General features: G+C 43.4%; 3 protein-coding genes and 1 non-coding gene across 5 annotated transcripts; 2 read left to right on the forward strand and 2 right to left on the reverse strand.

Moving 5' to 3' along the window:
- Positions 1–1,369: 1,369 nt before the first annotated feature.
- LOC129171942 (tigger transposable element-derived protein 1-like) lies at positions 1,370–18,082 on the forward strand. 2 transcript variants are annotated; one of them, XM_054761126.1, is made up of 4 exons: positions 1,370–4,393; positions 4,509–5,141; positions 5,272–5,467; positions 14,941–18,082. In XM_054761126.1, the coding sequence occupies exon 1, from the start codon at positions 2,042–2,044 to the stop codon at positions 3,860–3,862; it is 1,821 nt and encodes a 606-aa protein (XP_054617101.1). In that variant the 5' UTR covers positions 1,370–2,041; the 3' UTR covers positions 3,863–4,393; positions 4,509–5,141; positions 5,272–5,467; positions 14,941–18,082. The 2 variants fall into 2 exon arrangements, with proteins under 2 accessions (XP_054617101.1, XP_054617099.1); XM_054761124.1 differs by lacking the exon at positions 14,941–18,082 and having other exon boundaries at positions 5,272–12,249.
- On the reverse strand, positions 9,733–13,180 carry LOC129171945 (proline-rich nuclear receptor coactivator 1-like). The gene is made up of 2 exons (XM_054761131.1): positions 12,620–13,180; positions 9,733–10,997 (listed from the first exon to the last, which is right to left on the reverse strand). The coding sequence occupies exons 1-2, from the start codon at positions 12,938–12,940 to the stop codon at positions 10,578–10,580; spliced, it is 741 nt and encodes a 246-aa protein (XP_054617106.1). The 5' UTR covers positions 12,941–13,180; the 3' UTR covers positions 9,733–10,577.
- Positions 13,300–18,462, reverse strand: LOC129171946 (cysteine-rich protein 2-like). The gene is made up of 8 exons (XM_054761132.1): positions 18,343–18,462; positions 16,712–16,806; positions 15,971–16,028; positions 15,762–15,884; positions 15,541–15,609; positions 15,028–15,122; positions 14,065–14,122; positions 13,300–13,958 (listed from the first exon to the last, which is right to left on the reverse strand). Exons 1-8 carry the CDS (start codon positions 18,383–18,385, stop codon positions 13,906–13,908), a joined length of 594 nt encoding a protein of 197 aa, XP_054617107.1. The 5' UTR covers positions 18,386–18,462; the 3' UTR covers positions 13,300–13,905.
- trnat-ugu (transfer RNA threonine (anticodon UGU)) lies at positions 17,685–17,757 on the forward strand. Its single transcript has one exon. It is a non-coding gene; the product is annotated as a tRNA-Thr (tRNA).
- Positions 18,463–20,331: the final 1,869 nt, after the last annotated feature.

The raw sequence follows: 20,331 nt of genomic DNA on the forward strand, positions 1-20,331 counted from the left end.
CAATAACAGGAGATTGCAGTCCACTTCTGTAGTGTTGGGCCATTCTTTGGGGTTACACTGAAATGATTTCATCCAGAAACAACGAGTCTTTATCTATGATAGATCCATAAAGTCACAGGAATGATGTCATCACAGGAAGTTACGTGAGGGATATCACTATTCTTTCTACATGCACAATTTGTGCCAAAATGTGTTATTTATAGGGGTGTCCAGGCCTGGCACGATAATCAATATATCAATTAACCGCACGATAAATAAAAACTAGGGCTGTCAAATGATTACAATTTTTTATCAAATTAATCAGTTTTCGAATGAATTAATCATGATTAATCACTATGTGTGAACTATGCCCGTATTTGCTGCATTTTATGAAGCGGAACTACAGAGACACAAACAAAACAAACTTTTGTTTTGTTGCTGGAAGTAGAAATGAGTGTTACGGATGTAAAATGAGACACTGAATGTCATCCTTCATGCGCCGCCAGGTCGGTAGGCTGTTACGCAGGAATCGGAGTAGATGTGTGCACCGCAGCCGATGACAGCGCCACCTCTGAGCCATATCTCTGAAATGACGACGGTCTTCTCTTTAAGCTGTAAAATTCGGAGGCCTTGCGCCCGTGTCATGGTACGGTCCATCGCCTTTCTCTTTTGTGCGGTCCAAGTATTTTGATACTACTAGCGCAGCAAATGTGATATAAACAAAAGACGTTGCCCTAAAACGGCGCCTGCGGCCCACAAAGCATCGCGCGATTACGTGCAAGTATCACAAGATTTCGTCTTCGGCGCGTGATCTAAGATGAGGCCGTAAACTAACCAGATGGTATTTTGGACGCTAATCAAGCGAGCGAACGCAATCCAAGGCAAAATGTTCGCTAAAATTTTGGATGTTAACCAAAAAACTTGCTAACCGAGGCACCACTGTATTTGATCAATTTTTCATTTTTATAAAGTTGTTACTTGTTTGTTAGAGTTGGTTGTTGTAGGAGAGGAGAAGACGTAACAAGAATGAGACTTGGACTTAACAGTACACTTAGAATTACAGGGAAGCATGCAACAGGCTTTTGTAATTATTGTAATGTATCTGAAAGTGTCAGTCATAGTATGTAAGTGTGTTGGAAGATACATTTAAGTAGGTGAAGACAGGATTTAATGTTGCTAATATTTACAATTAGACTCCGGACATGTTCTTTGCTGGTGTATATTTTCCTTTCTAAGGAAAAAACGGGACTTATATATACAGTATATGGATTTATAGAGCAGGTCAGAACCTGAGCCATACTCCTATTCAGAAGGTGGCGGTAATGCAAACCTAAAAGCTGCTTGGCAACCGCCAATAACTAAAAGAAGAAGAAAAAGCGATCCGGAAATAGTAATGGACGTCCCTGTAAAGGAGCGTGTGTCAGTCACAACGGAGATGTTTTCATCATATTTTTTTATGTCGACAAGTGAGGCTTCGTGTCCTGCGCTTTGATTCTACGTTTCCTGTTCGGGTGGTCTCAATGATTGTGGAACACACAGGACGTTTAATTGTTCGCGTGGAACTCGGTGACGTATTGAGTGAACGTTGTCTTTAGTTCAGTAGTTGGCTGGGTCGTTCTCAAAGGACTAGTATGTGACCAACATAATTTGAATCCTTGGACGTTTTATTGTGGCGTTTCCGTGTGTAAGAGTATTGCTATGCAATCCTAGCAATGGATAAAGTGGCTCAGGCAAACCACCGTAAACTAGCAGAGGTCTCTTTACGTAACTCTGCATTGTTCTGATATGAATGACTTACCCATCACTATTTGGAAAGCTGCCTTGAATGTATGGTTGATATTGCTAGACTGTTTATGTCTGTGGATGGCAAATGAAATGTGTTCCGGTGGCAGCCATCATGCTTCTCCGAACTCCCTATAGCAACGTGAATCAACACTGACGTCATATCCGGTGTCCCAGTAGGAGGCGGAAGTACTTTGAAAGGAACACTTCGAAGCAATTATTGTCATTCACGTTTACTGTCGTTTGTAAGGTGAGGATTTAAACTGATCATTTGTGACGGATGTCTTTTTTCAAAATGCCGCCGCCACCACCACCACCTAAAAGGACCAATGTGACGAGGACGATAGAGCTAAAAAAAGAACTTATTGCCAAGTTTGAAAGCGGCGCACGAGTCTCTGATCTGGCTGCTCAGTACAATATGGCAAAGTCTACAATATCGACCATACTAAAAAGAAAAGAAGCCATCAAAGCCGCTGATGTGGCAAAAGGAGTAAAAATACTTACTAGTAAACGGCATGTAAAAATGGAAGAAGTGGAAAAGATCTTGCTTGAATGGGTGACTGAAAGACAGTCGAGGGGCGAAAAGGTGTCCGAGCCGATTATTTGTGAAAAGGCAAGGCAGCTGTATAGTGACCTGATCAGAGACAGCCCAGGGGACAGTGCTGATGACTTCAAGGCTAGTCGAGGCTGGTTTGAAAAGTTTAAGAAGAGAAGTGGAATCCGCTATGTGGTTAGAAAGAGGGAGAATGTCTGTGCCGATAAACAAGGAGCAAAGAAGTTTTCGGAGGAATTTCAAAGGCTTGCTGAGAGCGAAGGCTTTCTTCCCCAGCAAGTGTTTAATTGTGATGAGACGGGCCTCTTTTGGAAGAAGATGCCCAAGAGGACATACATCACAAGGGAAGAGAAGAGCCTACCAGGACACAAGCCGATGAAAGATAGGCTAACTCTCCTGCTCTGTGCTAATGCTAGCGGGGACTGCAAAGTAAAACCACTGCTTGTATACCATTCGGAGACCCCCAGAGCGTTTAAAAAGAACAACGTGCAAAAAGATAAGCTGAATGTCATGTGGAGGTCCAATCCCAAAGCCCTGGTGACCAGGCAGTTCTTCACTGAGTGGTTCCAGGAAGTGTTTACTCCCAGCGTGGAGGAATACCTGACGGAGAACAACCTCCCACTCAAGGTCCTTCTGGTCTTAGATGCGGCTCTGGCACAGCCTACGGGATTGGGAGAAGATTGGAGCAGCGAGCACGACTTCATCACGGTGAAGTTTTTACCCCCCAACACCAGCACTCTCCTCCAGCCCATGGACCAGCAGGTGATCTCCAACTTCAAGAAGCTCTACACAAAGGCACTTTTCCAAAGGTGCTTTGAGGTGACCATGGAGACAAACCTCACCTTGCGGGAATTCTGGAAGGACCACTTAAATATCCTCCACTGCCTGAGCATCATAGAGACAGCCTGGGAACAAGTCAGCAAGAGGACGGTGCAATGTGCCTGGAGGAAACTGTGGCCTACCTCCGTGGTCCCCAGGTTCTTAGAAAACTTTGAGCCCGATCCCGTTCTGGAAACGGACGTGGTGGATGAGATCGTGTCCCTGGGAAAGTTCATGGGCTTGGAGGTGGACAGTGACGACGTGGAGGAGCTGGTGGAAGAGCACACGCTCGTGCTGAGCACTGCTGACGTGCAGGATGTTGACAGGGAGCAGCAGCAGCAAGAAGCTCCTGAGGAAGCGTCTTCTGAGGAGGAGGACGCAAGCTGGAATGACAACATTCCGACTGCAGAAATCAAGGAACTGTTGGGATACTGGGCCAAGACACAGAGCCTTGTTGCAAAGTGGCACCCCAGTATTGGCGTTGTGAAGAGGAACATCAAACTGTTTGATGGAAATGTGGTGGAACACTTTAGAAAGATTCTAAAGAGTCGTAAAAGACAAGCTGCATTGGACAATATCTTGTCAAAAGAAGAAGCGAGTTGCGGCAGCAGCAGTGCTTCTGAGCTCCAAGCCTCAATTAGTGGAGTTAAAAGAAGAAGAAAGGACTGTGCAATGGAAAGTGACCTGGACGAAGTCTTCATGGAAGGAGACCCGCCGTCCATGCAGTGACGCCCCTCCTCTCCTCTTCCCCTTACGCCACCATCAGTCTGCTTCACTTCTTTTTGCACTTACATGACCATTGAGAATGTTTAAATATTACCTCTAAAGTATTTACAATGAATTTAATTTGAACTCAATACTTAATTCTGTAGTCAAGCAGCCTTTTGGACTGTTTGAGTTGTGAGGGTCCACTGTGTCCCTTCAAAGTGTCTCCACCGGCTCAGCAGATCAACCAACCAGAAGCTGTGATGTAATCAGGTGCGGCAAAGTCCATGCTCCGCCCACTACAAGGTTCCAAGACATGTGACCAGTAGAAAGTCATCACAGTCTCAGGACCGAGGCACTGAAAATATGGACTCGTGCCAGAGAGAGGCCACACGAGCAAGTCTGGAGCTCCGGAGCAAGACAGGCCAGTCAACATCAGATGTGGATACAAGGCAGCAACAGGGACCAGGCCTGGATAGAGGTCAAGATCCCTGGAGGGCAGGCTGGGATGGAGAAATAAAGATGTAGTCTGGAGCAGAGACTGAGGAAATCCTGGTAATTATTCCAATCCTGTTTTGTCGATGAGACTTACTGTATAAGGCAGAGAGGAAATAACCAAAATATTGATGGACTCTTCTTTGATATTATTGTTCTTTCTTTCTCGTTCAAGACTTTCACATTAAAGAAGATCCAGAGTGGAAGAGGAGACGGGACCTACCAACTTCATGTGTCTTCCACACACCATCCATTAAGGGGTGTCACAAGACACTCAGTTCATGAGATGAGATGAGACGGTACACGAGATTGGGTCTACGAGATGAGATTTTAAGAGAAGTATAATGAAAAAATATATGACGATATATTGCAAAATTGAATTTCTACTACGTTACCTTGCATGGCTCCTCACAAGGCTACACTCTTCTGCACACTCTGCCTGCCAAAAGGGCTCACTCCATTCAGGCCGTTTTTCTAAGGAACAAAAACGCTACGGTACTGAAATCAGTGCACAGAATCAACCCTCGTCCTGCCCGTTTGGAGGCGAGAGACGAAGAAAACAGACACGCATGCACAATATATTGAGGCTGGCAAAATGATCCAGTTCATTTTCATTTATTGTGCGAATCATGAATTAATTTATCATCGCCCGGCCTAGTAGAATCTCACGAGATCTTGTGACACCCCTACCATCCGTCCATCTTCTTCGACTTATCCGAGGATGGGTCGCAGGGGCAACAGCCTCAGCAGGGAAGCCCAGACTAGCCTCCACCCGGTGGATCCCAAGGCACTCACATCCTCCACACTCGTATGTTTTATGTATCTCCATATATGCACAATCAAATTCGACATAACACACAAAATTTGTGGCCGAATTGCCATTCTGTATGGTGAACATTTATCCTACTGTTATGTGTTTGTTTTTTTTCTGTTATCAGGACTGGTTGCACCAGACAAAAAGATCCTGAAGAACAATGCAGAGCAGCAGATCATGGACACATACCGCTAACTTGCCTTGGGGAAAGGCCAAGGAAGAGGCCAGCCTGGCCGACATGAGGTGTGGCAGCAAACTGGAGGACGGTGGGCTGGCTGGCTTCTCCCTCCGCCCTCAACACTGACGGCAGCTTGTTTAAAGTAAGCAGCTCGCATATTCTTCCATTATGGCGTACAGCATGCACAGAGAACACACATTAACATAGACTCTGCCTACGTCGGAGGTGACATGCCACCTGTGCACATTCCCCGAAAGAGAAAGACGCAACCCACAGGTTGGGAGGCGGAATGTGGGTTCTATTCTCTGTAAGTTTTCCAATGACATGTCAGTCATTCCGATCAGACGTTGCATTCATACACACATTTATGAAGCGCAACATGAAAAATATCACTATTGAACATGCACAATTTGTGCCAAACTGTGTTATTTAGTAGCAAACGTTACTCAAAAGTGTCCAGGGGCCTCCTCTATTAAGCTTGAGTACACAACCTGGCGTGAGAATGTGCGCACTCGTACACCACCTTTTGGAGCTGGCGTATGCACTTGCTGGAGACATGGCAAAAAGGCGATGCACATTTGAAGTGGTGCTGTGAAATCATACGCTAGAAATAAACATGCAGGGGAAGCCAGTAAAGATTTATCCATCATTGCGTGAAAACATCACGCTGTGATTGACTTAAAACCATTTGTGGAACGTGCTGTTGTTCGACATGACACTGATGGATATCATTTGTCATTTTATCATAAACATGCACCATTACGCACCAGCGTGTCGTATCCCAACTAAAAGATATATGAAAAACACAACACAGCACTTGAATACTTCATTTTATTTTATCCTCATGATAATATTACATGTTCGATTCATATGAATTATAACAAACATCAGGTTGTCTATTAAATAATGCTATAGGGTTTACGAGACACAGAGATATGTCCTCAGTGCTCCGTTTCTCCCGTATCTTTGGACAATTTCTCAAAAAATAAGACAGCTTTTCATTGCATATGTCAAGTATGTCATCAATAGCAAGATGTATTTACCAATCACGGCCTTTATTTGTGTGGATAGTGTCAGGGCAGTGTGCGTCAACTTACTCTTTCCTTTTCCACAAATGATGGGCTTTTCTTTTGTCGTGCTTTGAAATAACACACATTAGTTCCACATAAAATAATGATAATATACCTAATAGGTTGATGGTGTTCATGTCCTCAATAAGTGAAATATTTTTAAACTATCAGTCTGGAATTACAGCAATTCATTTTCAACATAACTTCATCCCTGTTTTCAATCTTGGCATCCACCTTTTAAATTAAACAGATGGTGCTAAGGTGATATTCATCTAAAATGTGGTATCAATTAGAAAAAATGTAGAAACATGCTCACTAAAAATGGAAATGTGTTAAGTTTTGCCTCGTTCCATCTTTCTCACACACACACACACACACACACACACACACACACACACACGACAAGCTTTTATTTTATTTCTTATGCCACTGCTGTGTCTTCCAAATATACTTGTACCAGTATTTCTGCCTCCATTTTTGTGAAAGCCCGCATCTTCGTCTTCCCACCAGCCGTGATTCCAATGCAGTCAAGGTTCTTGAAATAAGGACGTCACATTCATGAGTCACTTTGCATTGACCTCCTATGGTGAAGGGGAGGCGTGGGAAGGGCGTAACTTGCGTACGCACACTTCTCCTCAAGATGGAAACTAAAAACGCCAAATTGTGTGAATGTGTGCGTACGCCATTTGTTTTAGGTCTGAATATTTTTGTCCGTACACATATTTTGGCTTTCCAGCGTACACTGACTTTGTCAGATTTCCACGCACATTTTTATCCCTGAGGCCCCTGATATGTCATAAATGTTATTTTATTAGCTTGACTAAATCAAAAGTTGATTTACAGCAGTACATTCCATTTTTGCAAGGTTGTCTGAAAATGCCACTCGCCTGTACAGCTTCTACAAAAACGTTATTAGTAACAGGCTTTTCATGGACGTTTTTGGTCATTTGTTGAGACTTTAGACTGCCACTGCATATTTCTAAAAGCCGATGTTGAGTCATTTGCCATACATCATTACAAGACACACTTGGGGGTACGGTGAAAGTGACTCAACAAACCCAGGCTTTGTGCTCAAGGTGCAGCTCAACAAAAGCTGAATTCCTGGTACCGCAACGGTGTTTATCAACTTGTTGTCGAGTCCGGTTCTCGGCTTTGTGCGTAGTGCGGGTTTACATAAGAGGGGACGTTTGACATATTTTTGTTGTTCCGCTCAAACATGTAGCCATCCCGGCTTGTAAAGTAATTATTATGGAGCATTATGAGGAGCTCAAAACTATTAAACAACACTGTCGCCACCAATAGAGCGAGGGAATTCCGCTTCCAGAATAATGCTGAGCGTGTAAATGCTAAAGTTAATTAACACTGATTATTATACTAAGTATACCCTTACTAGTCTTTTCATTTCAGAACACTGGGCATTGCGAAGCTTTGACATATTAACACTTACCCATTGGAAATAAATAAATAAATTGGAGCAACAACTGTCTTTTTTTTCATCTTTGGAATTACCTGTAGATCTATCCTATTTCACTGCTATAGAATGTTGTACCTTGTGTTGACCACTAGGTGGCACTGTTGGCATGTTTTGTGGCAACATTCTTTGTGACAAGCTTTTCCTTATTGTTATAATAAAGAAGTGTTTTGTTGCAGTTGAGTGATGCCTCAGGAGTGCTTTTCCCTCCAGCAATTATTGTAAAATAAGACTAACGGGCTGAGTACTCACGCAAGGACTGCTGTGGCACATACGTCTGCAAACATTGGCCTGATTATTCATATTTCATATTGCATTTTATTCCTGATGCTCTGCTCAAAAAGTGAGCAAATGTAGCACATCCTCTCGGCTGAAAGTATTTTTCTCTTATCGAGAATTTCATCAGGGAATGCTAGCAAATCGGTGTGATTTCCAAAGTAGCCACTGTGTCGTAGTGCTGCCCAAATTATTCTTGCTCCTACATCCACCGTGTTCTCAATACGTGGTGACACCATCTCCGAAAGAGTTAAATAGTGAAACAGCGGCGCTTTCACAGATGATTTTAAGATGAAAGCCTGGGCATAACCTAGTCCGGTCCAGGTTATTAGTTTAAACTAAGCAAAGTTCAGCTAAATTTGCTGAACAGGCAAGCCTGGATTTACACTCGACACACCTCAATAACCCAGTAAACTGGCTTCGGAGTATTTTCCCCCCCCCCCTTGGTGTTTAATTTTGCAAAAACGTGCTGTGGGTAATAACGTAGCTGCTAGCCAAGTGGAATACGTCAAACGTGTGGAATAAATCCTTAGAATCACGAGTTATGTTTCTCTCTGATTTGATGCAAGGACACTGTGTCTGGTGCTCTCAATAAAGCCCTTTCTTAAACCGACTCAAGTTCACGGCCTCAACAAAAATATACCACCACCACCACCGGCTCACATAACATGACCAGTGGTGGTTTAAAAGAAGAAAGTGCACAAAAAAGGTCTATTTTCCACAGTTTGGAATGAAACTGCATAAATATGATCATTTGGTCCGAACAATACGACTGGTCACTATTCACGTACCACTACGTGCATTAAAGCAGTCTCACATGCGATTAGGCCTGTCACGATAATCAATAAATCAATTAACCGCACGATAAATAAAACACTCAATCTTGCCGGCCTCGATATATCGACATGCGTGTTTGTTTTCCTCCTCTCTCTCCAGATGACGAGAGTTCAGTCTGTGCATCTGTCTGAACGGACGGAGTGAGTGAACCCTCCTGTCATTCAGTCTCTTTGTCCCAGTGAGGAGACCTGGGTCAAAATCAGAAATATTTTGATTTATTATTTTTATTTAAGTGCAATTTTCATTGGTTTTTTTTGTTTATTTTATTGAAAAGCTCTTGGCATTCCAATTACAATTTTAAATACAGGGTACTGATTCCATATATTATTACATTAATGATAAAAATGGTCTCAAAATAATGTTGACAATGTCATTTATCGGCAGTACTTGCTAGGACAATTATAGTCCAGAAAAATGTGTTATCCTGACAGGCCTAGATGCGATCAACAATTTTCAGTCATGTTGTTGGTGAGTGGATAAACTTTGTCAAATTGCTATCATCAGCTGACACCAAACATAACTAATGCGTGCATGGTAAGTGTGGCGTAGTTTGGAATAAAGTGGGATAGAATTCTTGCGGCACGTTCGAAAGTTTGTGCCCCCTTAGGGAGCCGCCTAGCCGTGACATTCAGCAGCTTTAAACAAAAGATAAGCTCACATGGAGCAGTACCACAAACAAAAATGTAAAGCAGCAAAATAAAGAGAGGCTAGGAAGCACAAAAAGAATAAATATAGGAAACGTGCTTACAGAGATTTTATTTTAGTAACTAATCCTTTATTGTCACAATGTAGTTATAAAATACTTTGTTCAATATTTTGAAGGAGTGTCAATGTTCATTATTGTCCTGAGTGCAGTCACATGGCTTGGACCACGCATCATCATCATAGCAGCTTTGTGCGGACGTAGAGCCATCAAGAACGTGATCATGTTGACATTACATACCTGTACACAACCAAAAGCATTAAAAAGGTTCTCGACTGAGTAAGATGAGACGGCTTCATTCTGTCCTCATGATCATCTAAAAAGAGAGCTTGTGATGATGACGCATCCCTCAAGTTTACGTTATTTCACTTAACAAAAAAAGATAAAGTTGAAATGTTCATTGTAAGAGTCAAAGAGTGTCAAAGGAACACCAGAGTGATTGGTCAGAGTTGGTCTTTTCTGTTGTCTTGTTCCATCATTGCGCACGGGCACTCATTGTCTTGCCTGAAAGTGCTTCCAAAGTTTAAAACGTTTCACATCTTCTACTGAGGAGCCTCGTCACCGACACGCTTGCTTCTGACCAGCGAGCAGCCTTTAGGTAGTCCATAAGGTGCGTGCTCCTGGAGCTCCACGCCAGCAGGAGTCGACTGCTCAGCGAGAGCTGTTTTCATCACAGTCAGGGGATTTGTCTTTCCCCTTAAGGAGGGGGGAAAGCTCAGTAACAAAACTAGAATCTCTCAAATGGGAATACACAAATATATTATGTACATTTAGTGGTAGAAAAAGTGCATTGCGGAGACGTGTTGGACTGCTTACTGCAGATCCAAACAGAAGACCACCATGTGACCGAGGGTCCACACGCATGGTGTCCAGAAGAAAACCAAAAAAGAAGTGGTCACACCTGATCCTGAACCTTCAGCAGCGACTTTAAGTGGACCGTCATCAGCTCTCGACTTTGGTTCCTCCGCTGCAGCCCGTCCTCCCCGACCCAGTGGCTGGGCGGCTTGGGTAAGACGCTCGGCGAGGGCGGCTCGCTGAACTTGGCCCCGGCATAGACCTTCTCACCGTCTTTGAGGTGTTCGGCCATGGCGTCGGCAGGCGGTGCCTTCTTCACGTTGTTCTGCTGTGGATGAGCCTGAGGCTTGTTCGGGCCGCTTCTCCCGTTCCTCTTTGGCGGTGGTTGGCCCGGGTTGTGTCGGCGGACGCTACCGTGATAACCGGCGTTGATCTGCTCGTGTTTTAGCAGGGCGCGGACCGCCGGACCCACTGGCTGCACGGGTCCTCGCTCCAGGCGGCCACATTTGGATTTCGGCAGCTACAAAGGCCAGAAATTGAAAAACAATACAGTCAACTATGTTGCCATGGTGACCGTCTCCTGCACACAAGCGGGGCTGCCGCCTTTCACGGTGGTGGTAATGCACACACCCCAGGTGGGTGGACCTCTGCTCCCGTGGCAAATACCTCGCCTTTCGTGACCACTTGTATTTGATAACCTTCCCGTCTTTCACTTTTAATGTACACGTAAGACTTTTAACCGCGTTGGAATTTAAAGCGGCGTCACAATGCATACTGGCACCAAATTCAATTGTGGCGGTCCAAATTTATTACTGGCGGGCCGCTGTAAATGAATGTATGAGTAGGCCTGTCAAGTTGATCAATATAGCAACAAACCGCAAGATAAATAAAAACAAACTGGATCATTTTGCCGGCCCCGATATATTGACATGTGCAGGTGTGTTTGTTTTCCTCCTCTCCTCTACCAAACAGGCTGGGTGACAAGAGAGTTCACTCTGTGCATCTGTCTCAACACCTGGACGCACTGGTTCTATAACAGAGTGTCTTTGTCCCAATGAGGGGAGGCGCGCTACGCTCTAGTGAGTGCACTACTCGCTAGCTGTGTGTATACTTTCTTCGTGCCTCTTGTGTATAAACACCATCTGATGTCGATTTCAGCCCGTTTACGTGTCGCCATTTTGTGACATTAAAAAGTCAGAAATAATACAACACGCTGCAACTTACATTTCAGTGATTCCCGAACTATAACACCTCATTATGCACCGACCGGTGCATCCAAAACATGTACTTTGACCAAACTCAGGCAAAACGTGACACCCCATTAAACGTAAACCGCGTATTCCACACACAGTGTTGCTAACAGTGAATCAAGGAAGTGTATATGCAAATGAGCTGACATCTGCATTGACACACAATGTACTTCACAGTATGTCTGCGATATTTGGTCAATATTCAGACAATAACGAAAGTGACACTGATTCAAAATCAGAAATATTGTGATCGGGATTTTTATTTAAGTTCAATTTTATTTAAGTGCAACTTTTGCTAAAAGTGAGCCCATTTTATTTTCACTGGAGTTTTTTTGGTCTTTTTTGTTTGTTTTTTCCCATCACAGTGTTAGTCTTGAGAAATTCAAGTTTATTGCTTTTGATACAGCGTACATTATACCATATGTTATCATTACATTAATTTAAAAAATTAACAATAGTATCGCTTACCAGCAATGATTTGTAGGCCAATTATCGTCCAGTAAAATTTGGTTGTTGACAGGCCTATGTATGTGAAACACTGTTGCATGCTTGGTGTAAAGCGTTGGGACTGTCGCGACCATCATAAAGCATAAAGATGCTATCATTTAACATGTGCAAGAATGTGTTCCTTTGAAATCGACAGTCATAACTAGACAGTGTTGTGGTGTCATTATTGAGACCACCTCCTTCCAGTAAGCCTGTCTCTCCCTCCCTTGCAACACCCCTTCCTGTGTATATGCCAAATGCAGGGGTTATTGTAATCTTTATTACTGTCCTTCGTGTGTTCTGTGTACACTCTGATTGACTTAGGTGTTTATTAATGTAGCCATATTCATGTATAAACCTAGAAGTTATATCAGCCTTGACATATGGTTAAGTAGGAAGTGTTTACCTCTTTCTTGGTTTCCTGTTTCAAAAGATGTCGGGTCATAATAACGCCTTGGGTTCGGATAAACGGGTGAGAGCCAGGCTGGGCTGCAGCTTTAGGATCAGACGAGGGGGGGTGGTTGTTGTCTGACAAGTGGGCACTTCTGGCGGGGTTCTGGTGATGCAGCGGTGCCGCCGTAGATCGACGCTGCTTCCTCTTGCCTCCTTTCTTCAGGTTAGCCAGCCTCGGTCCAACGTTGCTCAGCCCATCGCCTCCCCGAATCACCGCCAACGGGTGGTTGTTCTCACAGTTAGCAATGCGCGTTTCATCCTTGTCGTCCAACATGTAAAACAAAACACGCGGTGTAGCGCCTGCTAGCTAACGACGTCACAAGCTAGCTGTTGTGATGCTACCCTGATAAGCATAAATGAAACAATAAAATAGAACAGTCTCCCTACATAAAACGTGCCTGTCGTATCGGGCGTTCTTGATAACACAGCAAGAAAATGTGTTGGACATTTAACATCGATACGGCGCGTCAATGACCCAGATCAGCTCTCGCAAACAGCATATTCGCTTCCTGTGTTTTCAACATAAGGTACGATGACTTCCGGTACAAATGTCATTGACCATCAACGTTTGACGTCTATGCTTTTTAAAAATAGTCTTAAAAAATGGTAAAGACACCAAAAAATATTCCGAATTCCTGAATGCAGACCTATTTCATACGTTTATTACAACATAGAAGTTTGTGGCTCGTGAGTTATGGCCAAAATTACCAACATCAGTACACCACTGCAAACAAACATTCGTTAAATCACCCCTGCAGTCTATAACCACAATAATATTCATTTTGTAGGGGATGTATTAGATACACAATTTAATACCAAATAAAAAAGCCACGTATTGACTCAATTGGCTAGGAAGCACAATCAAAACACGACATGTTAATTTCAGTACAACCTTTTAATTTTGAAACAAAAAAATAGTTCCGTCTGAAGTTAATTTTTAGCTTCCTCCATGTTCATTAGAAAGACAAGATTTAAATTTGGCTGATGTTGATTTTAGGCATTACATTTGACTGACTAACGCAAAGGAAATGTGTTCTTCCTTTAAATTCTTACTGCGTAAAAGGCTTTCTACATTTGGCAGGTCTAGAATAGAATAGTATAAGCCTTCATTTAAAGGGAACCAGTAAAGACAGGCAAATGAAAGGACATACTGAAGATTCAAGCGTGAGGAGATTGTGTGATGACCAGAGAAGTCAACACAAAGAGATGTTGAGGTTCAAGATGAGTGAGGTGTTTTGTTCAGTGTTGAGCTTTGTCGTAGATGTAGCTGCCCACTCCTCCGGTGTTCACGCCTGCGGAGAAGTGGAAAAAAGTTTTTGACACAATGAGAACATTTCTGCAGGTTCTGAAGGTTTGTTTCTATGGTTTTGCTTTTGTCACAGTCTTGTCATTTCATACCTTTTGGTCCAAACAGCACGGCGTAGCATGGCTTGTGGCAATATGGCTGGCCATTATGCTGAAACAACAAATGACATCATCTGCCTTAAAGGAAAACTGCATTTTTTGGGGGCAATTTTGCCCAGCATCCACAATCTTTATGTGAGACTTGAACACACGTCTTTTGCTCTTCTGTGCGTTGTAAACATATAAAAACTAAAAAGAGGCAGCTAAGAATGCACGTAATGGAACAAAACTATTCCGCCTGGAAAGCCTTCTGACAAAAAAACCTAACCCTAACACCAAAAACCGCCAACAATGCTCCATTTACATAATGTGACCTGCATATTAACCAAGCTACACTAACATTGTTACGCCAAAGAACTATGTTACTGGCGTCGTGACACCTCGCCGGCTAGCTACTAGCCAGCTAGCGACTAGCTTCACCACACACTCGCTCACAATGCCTCAGGCCACGAGCCAAAGGTAACATTACATACTGGAGCTGCTGCCACTGCTGCTGTGTTTTTGTTTTTGAGTTTGGGAAAGTTAACGCTAGGTGTAGTTAACAGCTGCGCAAGTGTACTTTGGTAAACCTCACTCCCTGAAGAGTCATGCTCAACACTGGGTCGACAGTCAAACGGTCAGCGCTCTCGTCTCCCAATCCGAAGGTCCTGTGTTTGAGTCCCGGTGCGGGCAGTGAAGTAGGTGGTTTACAGTAGCGTGCCTTTCTATATTGCTATGTGAGATCAATGCGGCCAGGAAGGATCACGACTGTGTCTGTGGCTACATGCTCAAGGCACTAATATGTTTTAATAGCGCGTTTTCTCGGCGGAACAAGTGTGTCCCATTACGAGCATTTATGAGCTGCCTCTTCATCTGTTTTTATATCTTTAGAAACGAAAAGAGAAAGACGTGTGTTCCTGTCTCACATGAGGATTGTGGATGAAGTATGATCAAAGTGCCCGGCGTCTGTCTCCTCACCTCAGCGTGGCCGCCAGCCGTCAGCGCCTTACTGCATCTCTCGCAGCGCAGACAAGGCTGGTGCCAGTTCTTTCCCAGAGATGACACCTTCTCGGCTACAAACATACGGCAACCATGGTGACCACTGAACACATTCTACGTAGTACGCTGGCATGGGGACATGCGGACAAAAGTATTTGGGCACAGCTGTTAATAAATCAACAGTCAGGAGATCGGGAAGAACTGGGTTCGAATCTCCACTTGGGAGTCTCTGTGTGGAGTTTGCATGTTCTCCCCGTGCGTGGGTTTTCTCCGGGTACTCCGGTTTCCTCCCACATTCCAAAAGCATGCATGTTAGGTTAATTGGTGACTCTAAATTGTCCATAGGTATGAATGTGAGTGTGAGCCTCTTGCCCGAAGTCAGCTGGAATAGGCATAGATAAGCGGCATACAAAACAGATGGACAGACGCTTCGCTTCCTGGCTGTGTCCCAATACATTTGTACACATGCCGTGTGCTCGTTAGTGCACTCACCAAAGTAAACTGTCTTGTTGCAGCGGGGGCACTTGTTAGGCCCGTCTGTGACAGCAGAGAAGCTGGCGGCTGTGTGTGTGGGGGGGAAAGTCCGTATTAAGAAAACTTTACTATCCAGAAACGTTTGAAAGGTAGTTGTCATCATTTCCTGTTCTTCTCTCCAACATAGCGTCCAAAGTAACACAACATTTCTTTCTATTTTTATTTCACATATTTCTCACCCTTCACTGGTCCCCGCACGGGGGCTTTTTTCTCCTCCGCTTTGGTTTCCTTGGTAACAGCCGCCGGTGCCTCCATGACAGGAGCGGCGTACACGTAGCAGCCGGCTCCGCCAATGTTCACCCCTGACACCCATTCAGATATTTCATTAAAGCTATGACACACGCACACACAAAATATAAGGCACGCCTTTAATGTAAGGAAAATACACCTTTTGGTCCATAGAGGGAAGCGTAGCATGGTTTGTGGCAGAGAGGCTTCCCCTCATGCTGCAAAGTAAAAGGGACATGAAATTGTATTAAATAGACCACACTAAGCCCAGGGCCTAATGGCTTCCATGTTAACGGACTCTACTGCGGAAAATTGACATAATGTTGAGTGAAATTCTGTCATCGTGACATAAAGAGCGCTTGTGTGGTGGGACGTGTGAGCTTTAGTTTCAAAAGACGAGCCGAATAACCATCACGGAATTGAAAACTTGTCCCTGTAGTAACAGTTATCACTTTATACTGCTACAACGGCGCAGTAAGGATGTGCAAATGCTGACGATGGCAAATAAATTATGCATTTCCACCCGATTTTCGCTATGTGGACGCAAGCTATGACCGGAGGTGTGTCCTGTAGCTTCTCGCAACAGTTAGTGCACAGTTAGTGCTTGCAAAAGTTTTGCAAGCTCTCGCAAAACTTCCTTCTTTTTTTTCCATGTCCAAAATTGGCCTAGGATGTATTACATCAATAAATGAAAGGATTTTTGTATTTTATTAACCAACATTGTATTTACTGTCACAAAAGTACACACTGTATCCTGGTAAAAAAAAAAAAAAGGAAAAGGTAAAAAACTCAATTTGGGGAAAAAATAAAACACAATTCTTAGGGCCCTATAAGCCCAAATAGCATATGTGTGTGTGTGTGTGTGTGTGTGTGTGTGTGTGTGTGTGTGTGTTTCCAGTACCTCAGCATGGCCTCCTGGGTTCAGCGTCTTGCAGCAGTGTTCACATTTCAGACAGAACTTGTGCCAGTCTTTGCCTAAAGATGACACCTTCTCCGCTGTGGAAGCACAAACAGACCAAAAAGCAGGATATCAACAACTACCTTGTTAAAAACACTTGTAAAAAGAAGTAACAGCGCTGCAAAAAGGAGTGAAAACAGTGCCGTGTGCATGCCAAGCCACTAGTTGGCGACATGGCACTGTGCTCCACCATTGTTTAGCTTGTCAGGTACTTTCTATCATTATTCTACATGAGGGGTAGGGAACCTATGGCTCGGGGGCCAGATGTGGCTCTTTTGATCACTGCATCTGGCTCTCAGACATTTCTTAACACAATGTATTTATTTTATTTTTATTTAATTTTAAAAAGTTCAGTTTTTTTTCATTTATTCTATTTTTTTGCTGACACAAACATTACAGAAATCAGTGTTAAAAATAATGTTCAAAATATTTACTTATATGCATTTTAATCCATCTATCCATTTTCTGATATTGCTCTCACATAAATACATTTTAAAATATGTGGCTTCCATGGCTCTCTTCGGCAAAAAGGTTCCCGACCCCTGTATTAAGGCATCAGCCCGTCATGTTTGACCAACGTACTATCACAGCTCCACCAGTTGGCATCTCCTGAATTGTTTTACGGTTCCAGGCTACTTTCCTTTAGTGGGCGAGGGGGCAAAGGGGCTCTTTTGATAATAAAGGTTTCTGACCCCTGGACTAAATAAAAGTTCTTTGGTTTCAAAACACATATCGTCCAGATCACTGCTGTAGGGAAAACAGACCTTCAGAGCGATTATACTGTCACTGTCCTCCCAGAATATCCCAACTGATAGGGAAGTCCCGCCTCCTGTTTGGACTGAGCAACCTCATTTGAAATGAGGTAACGGTGTCATGGACTTGACGGTTTCCACATTGGAGAAGTGTATTATCATGGGGCCTCATAGCTCAGTGGTTAGAGCACTGGTCTTGTAAACCAGGGGTCGTGAGTTCAATTCTCACTGGGGCCTGATAACCCTTTTAAGGGACAGGCGGGGGTGTACTGGTTCAGGTATCAGATGCCATTGTCCTGATGTTAGCACAATACGCCGTGTTTTTATAATCCATCACATATGACCTCTACCAAGGCTCGCATGTTTTCATGGTTGACTTTTGGGTGTGGCATGGGCCAGGCAAGAACCCCTTTCATTTTAATATTGTACAGTATCCACTGTGTTTTGGTTTTTACTTTTCTACATTTGCTAACATAGCAACATCACTTTTGCGTAATTTTGTAGTGAGTAAGACATTTTTTTTATTTTTATTTTTTTTTTTTTTTACAATTAAGCAAACAATAAAAATGAACATGAAATCATCACACATCCACGAGAGCTTCATCAATTCATCTTTTTGGAACCCATATTCGTTTTAGATAAGTCATATTTGGGGTCAGTTTTAACAATAAGTCACATATATGATCTGACGAATTAGGCTAATTAAGATTGACACCAAAAAGAAGGTTTAATTACAATATATAAACGGCGGAAAGAAGATAAAAGACGTTGTTTAAATAATTTCGAAAAAGCCACGCCCACACACACAGCACGTGCACTCACCAAAAAACACCGTCTTTTCGCATTTGGGACATGTGGACGACATGGTCCTCCCAACACAGCGCAGGTCGAGCTCGTCGTTCGGTGTCGGTGGGCTCGGTGGTCGCACGTCTGCAGCTCCCAGAACACCTCAAGAGGATGTTGGCGATGACGTCAGCCGCTCTGCCTTTGGTTCGTGTGACTCGTTTGCCTAGTGCCGCCCTGTGTGACGTCACAGAGTCAAAGGCCGCCTCGTAAGATGAAAGAAAAGTTATAATATTCACAAATTAACATGATGTACGTGGGCTAAAAAGTGTAAACTGACAACAAAGGTAAAAGGGGCGTGTAAGATAAAAGCGTGATGAAACTATGTAGCTTGATGTCTTTGGTTACGAGTGTTTGCGTGTGTTGTGTGTGTGAGAGAAAAAGGATCAATATCTGTTTGAAAACAAGTGACATTTTCCGGAAAAATACGTCAAATCCTTGTAGATTGGTGCGGCTCAAGCGAGGATACCGTCAGTGTTGTCACCTGCAGATTAAAGTCACAATACGGGAAACTATTTCAACCGGGGACGGTTGTGACGTTTCGGAACGAACCGGCTTTTTTGAATGGCTGGTTAACATGAATGATGGGAACCGAGTCGCACCGCAGCCCAGCTGCGCGGTGCTTATTAGAACTGCAAATAGCATCACTCCACATTGTGCACTGCCTTCATTTGAGTGCGCAGCCAAAAAAAACCCAAAACACAGAAATACGTTAACGCCCCCTGCCTCGGAGAGCGGCAGCAGCAGCGAGCGGCAAATGAGGAGAGTCAGACTGTCGTCGTCGACAGAATGAGCCAAAGCGAACGCATTTGGGTGCACTTTTCTCACTTGTTTTCTAAAATTCTCGATCAAAAATAACAATTGTATAGAATTTGCGCTGATGCTCAGGCTGCTATTAACCTGTTTTTTAATGTTTATACGTGTTCAAGTCATGGTTTACACACATACACTGAATTTGTATAAGGGGTAATTCAAAAATAGTGACGTCACTGTCAAAGCAACGTAATATGGCGCCACCTTGTGGAATATTTACAATGACTCCAGATCAGACTGTGAAATTTAACCCACACATGTCAAATAAGGTTAGAATAAATATTTCTGAAAAAACTCATATCGGTGACGTATCTAAAATAATTCCCCCTTGTTTTATATTTCCAATACAAAACAAATTAAGGCCAGGCTGGCTTCTGAAAAACGTAAATATTAACAATGAGCCAAATGAGCCAGTTTTTTCAGCCGCTCACCAAGATCCGGCTCCCCTCAAACAGCCACAAATCCCACCTCTACAACGGGAGGGCGACGGGAAAGAAGGGCAAAGTACGGGAGGGTTGACAATTATGTTTCAATTCATGGTACGTCTTGTTATGTCGGAAGATCGGAGGACTTCCCAAAGCGTCCAATCACATTACTTGTATACCTCTCGCAGCCACAAGCGTGCATATTTGCGTTTCAGGTAGCTTGGTGTCTGTGTAGCTTGTACGTTGAGCCTCTGCTGGCATGTTTGTTGCCACGTGGTCGCTAGGCAGCAGGAATGTTAAGTGCGTTGTACGACCGGACACCGGATGACCCTTTCAGTAGATAGTCAGCTAAAAATACGGCAATTATTTTTTGGTCACATGACATAAACATCCATAGAAGAATGTACTTTGGTATTGACGACAAATGTAAACCTGAAATGAACGTGCATGATTTGAAGGAGTTAAAGACAACCAAGTGGCTTGATTTACTTTGACCATGCATAGAGGTTACACTGGAATACATCACATGGTACAATTCACACTTCCACATGTCCAAAAAGGTGTAGGAAGAAGCAAAGCTCATTGAATCCTACCCTGTCTCTGTTTGACATCAATTGCTAATACATTTGTTCGCTTCCTGTATTCCACTTCCTGTACTTTTTGCCATTTTCGAAATACATAAAAAAAGGAGTCTAGGTTTATAATCACTGTGGATAATTTATGCAAGAGT

This window comes from Dunckerocampus dactyliophorus, chromosome 19 (assembly GCF_027744805.1).
Source record: "Dunckerocampus dactyliophorus isolate RoL2022-P2 chromosome 19, RoL_Ddac_1.1, whole genome shotgun sequence".
NCBI lineage: Eukaryota > Metazoa > Chordata > Actinopteri > Syngnathiformes > Syngnathidae > Dunckerocampus > Dunckerocampus dactyliophorus.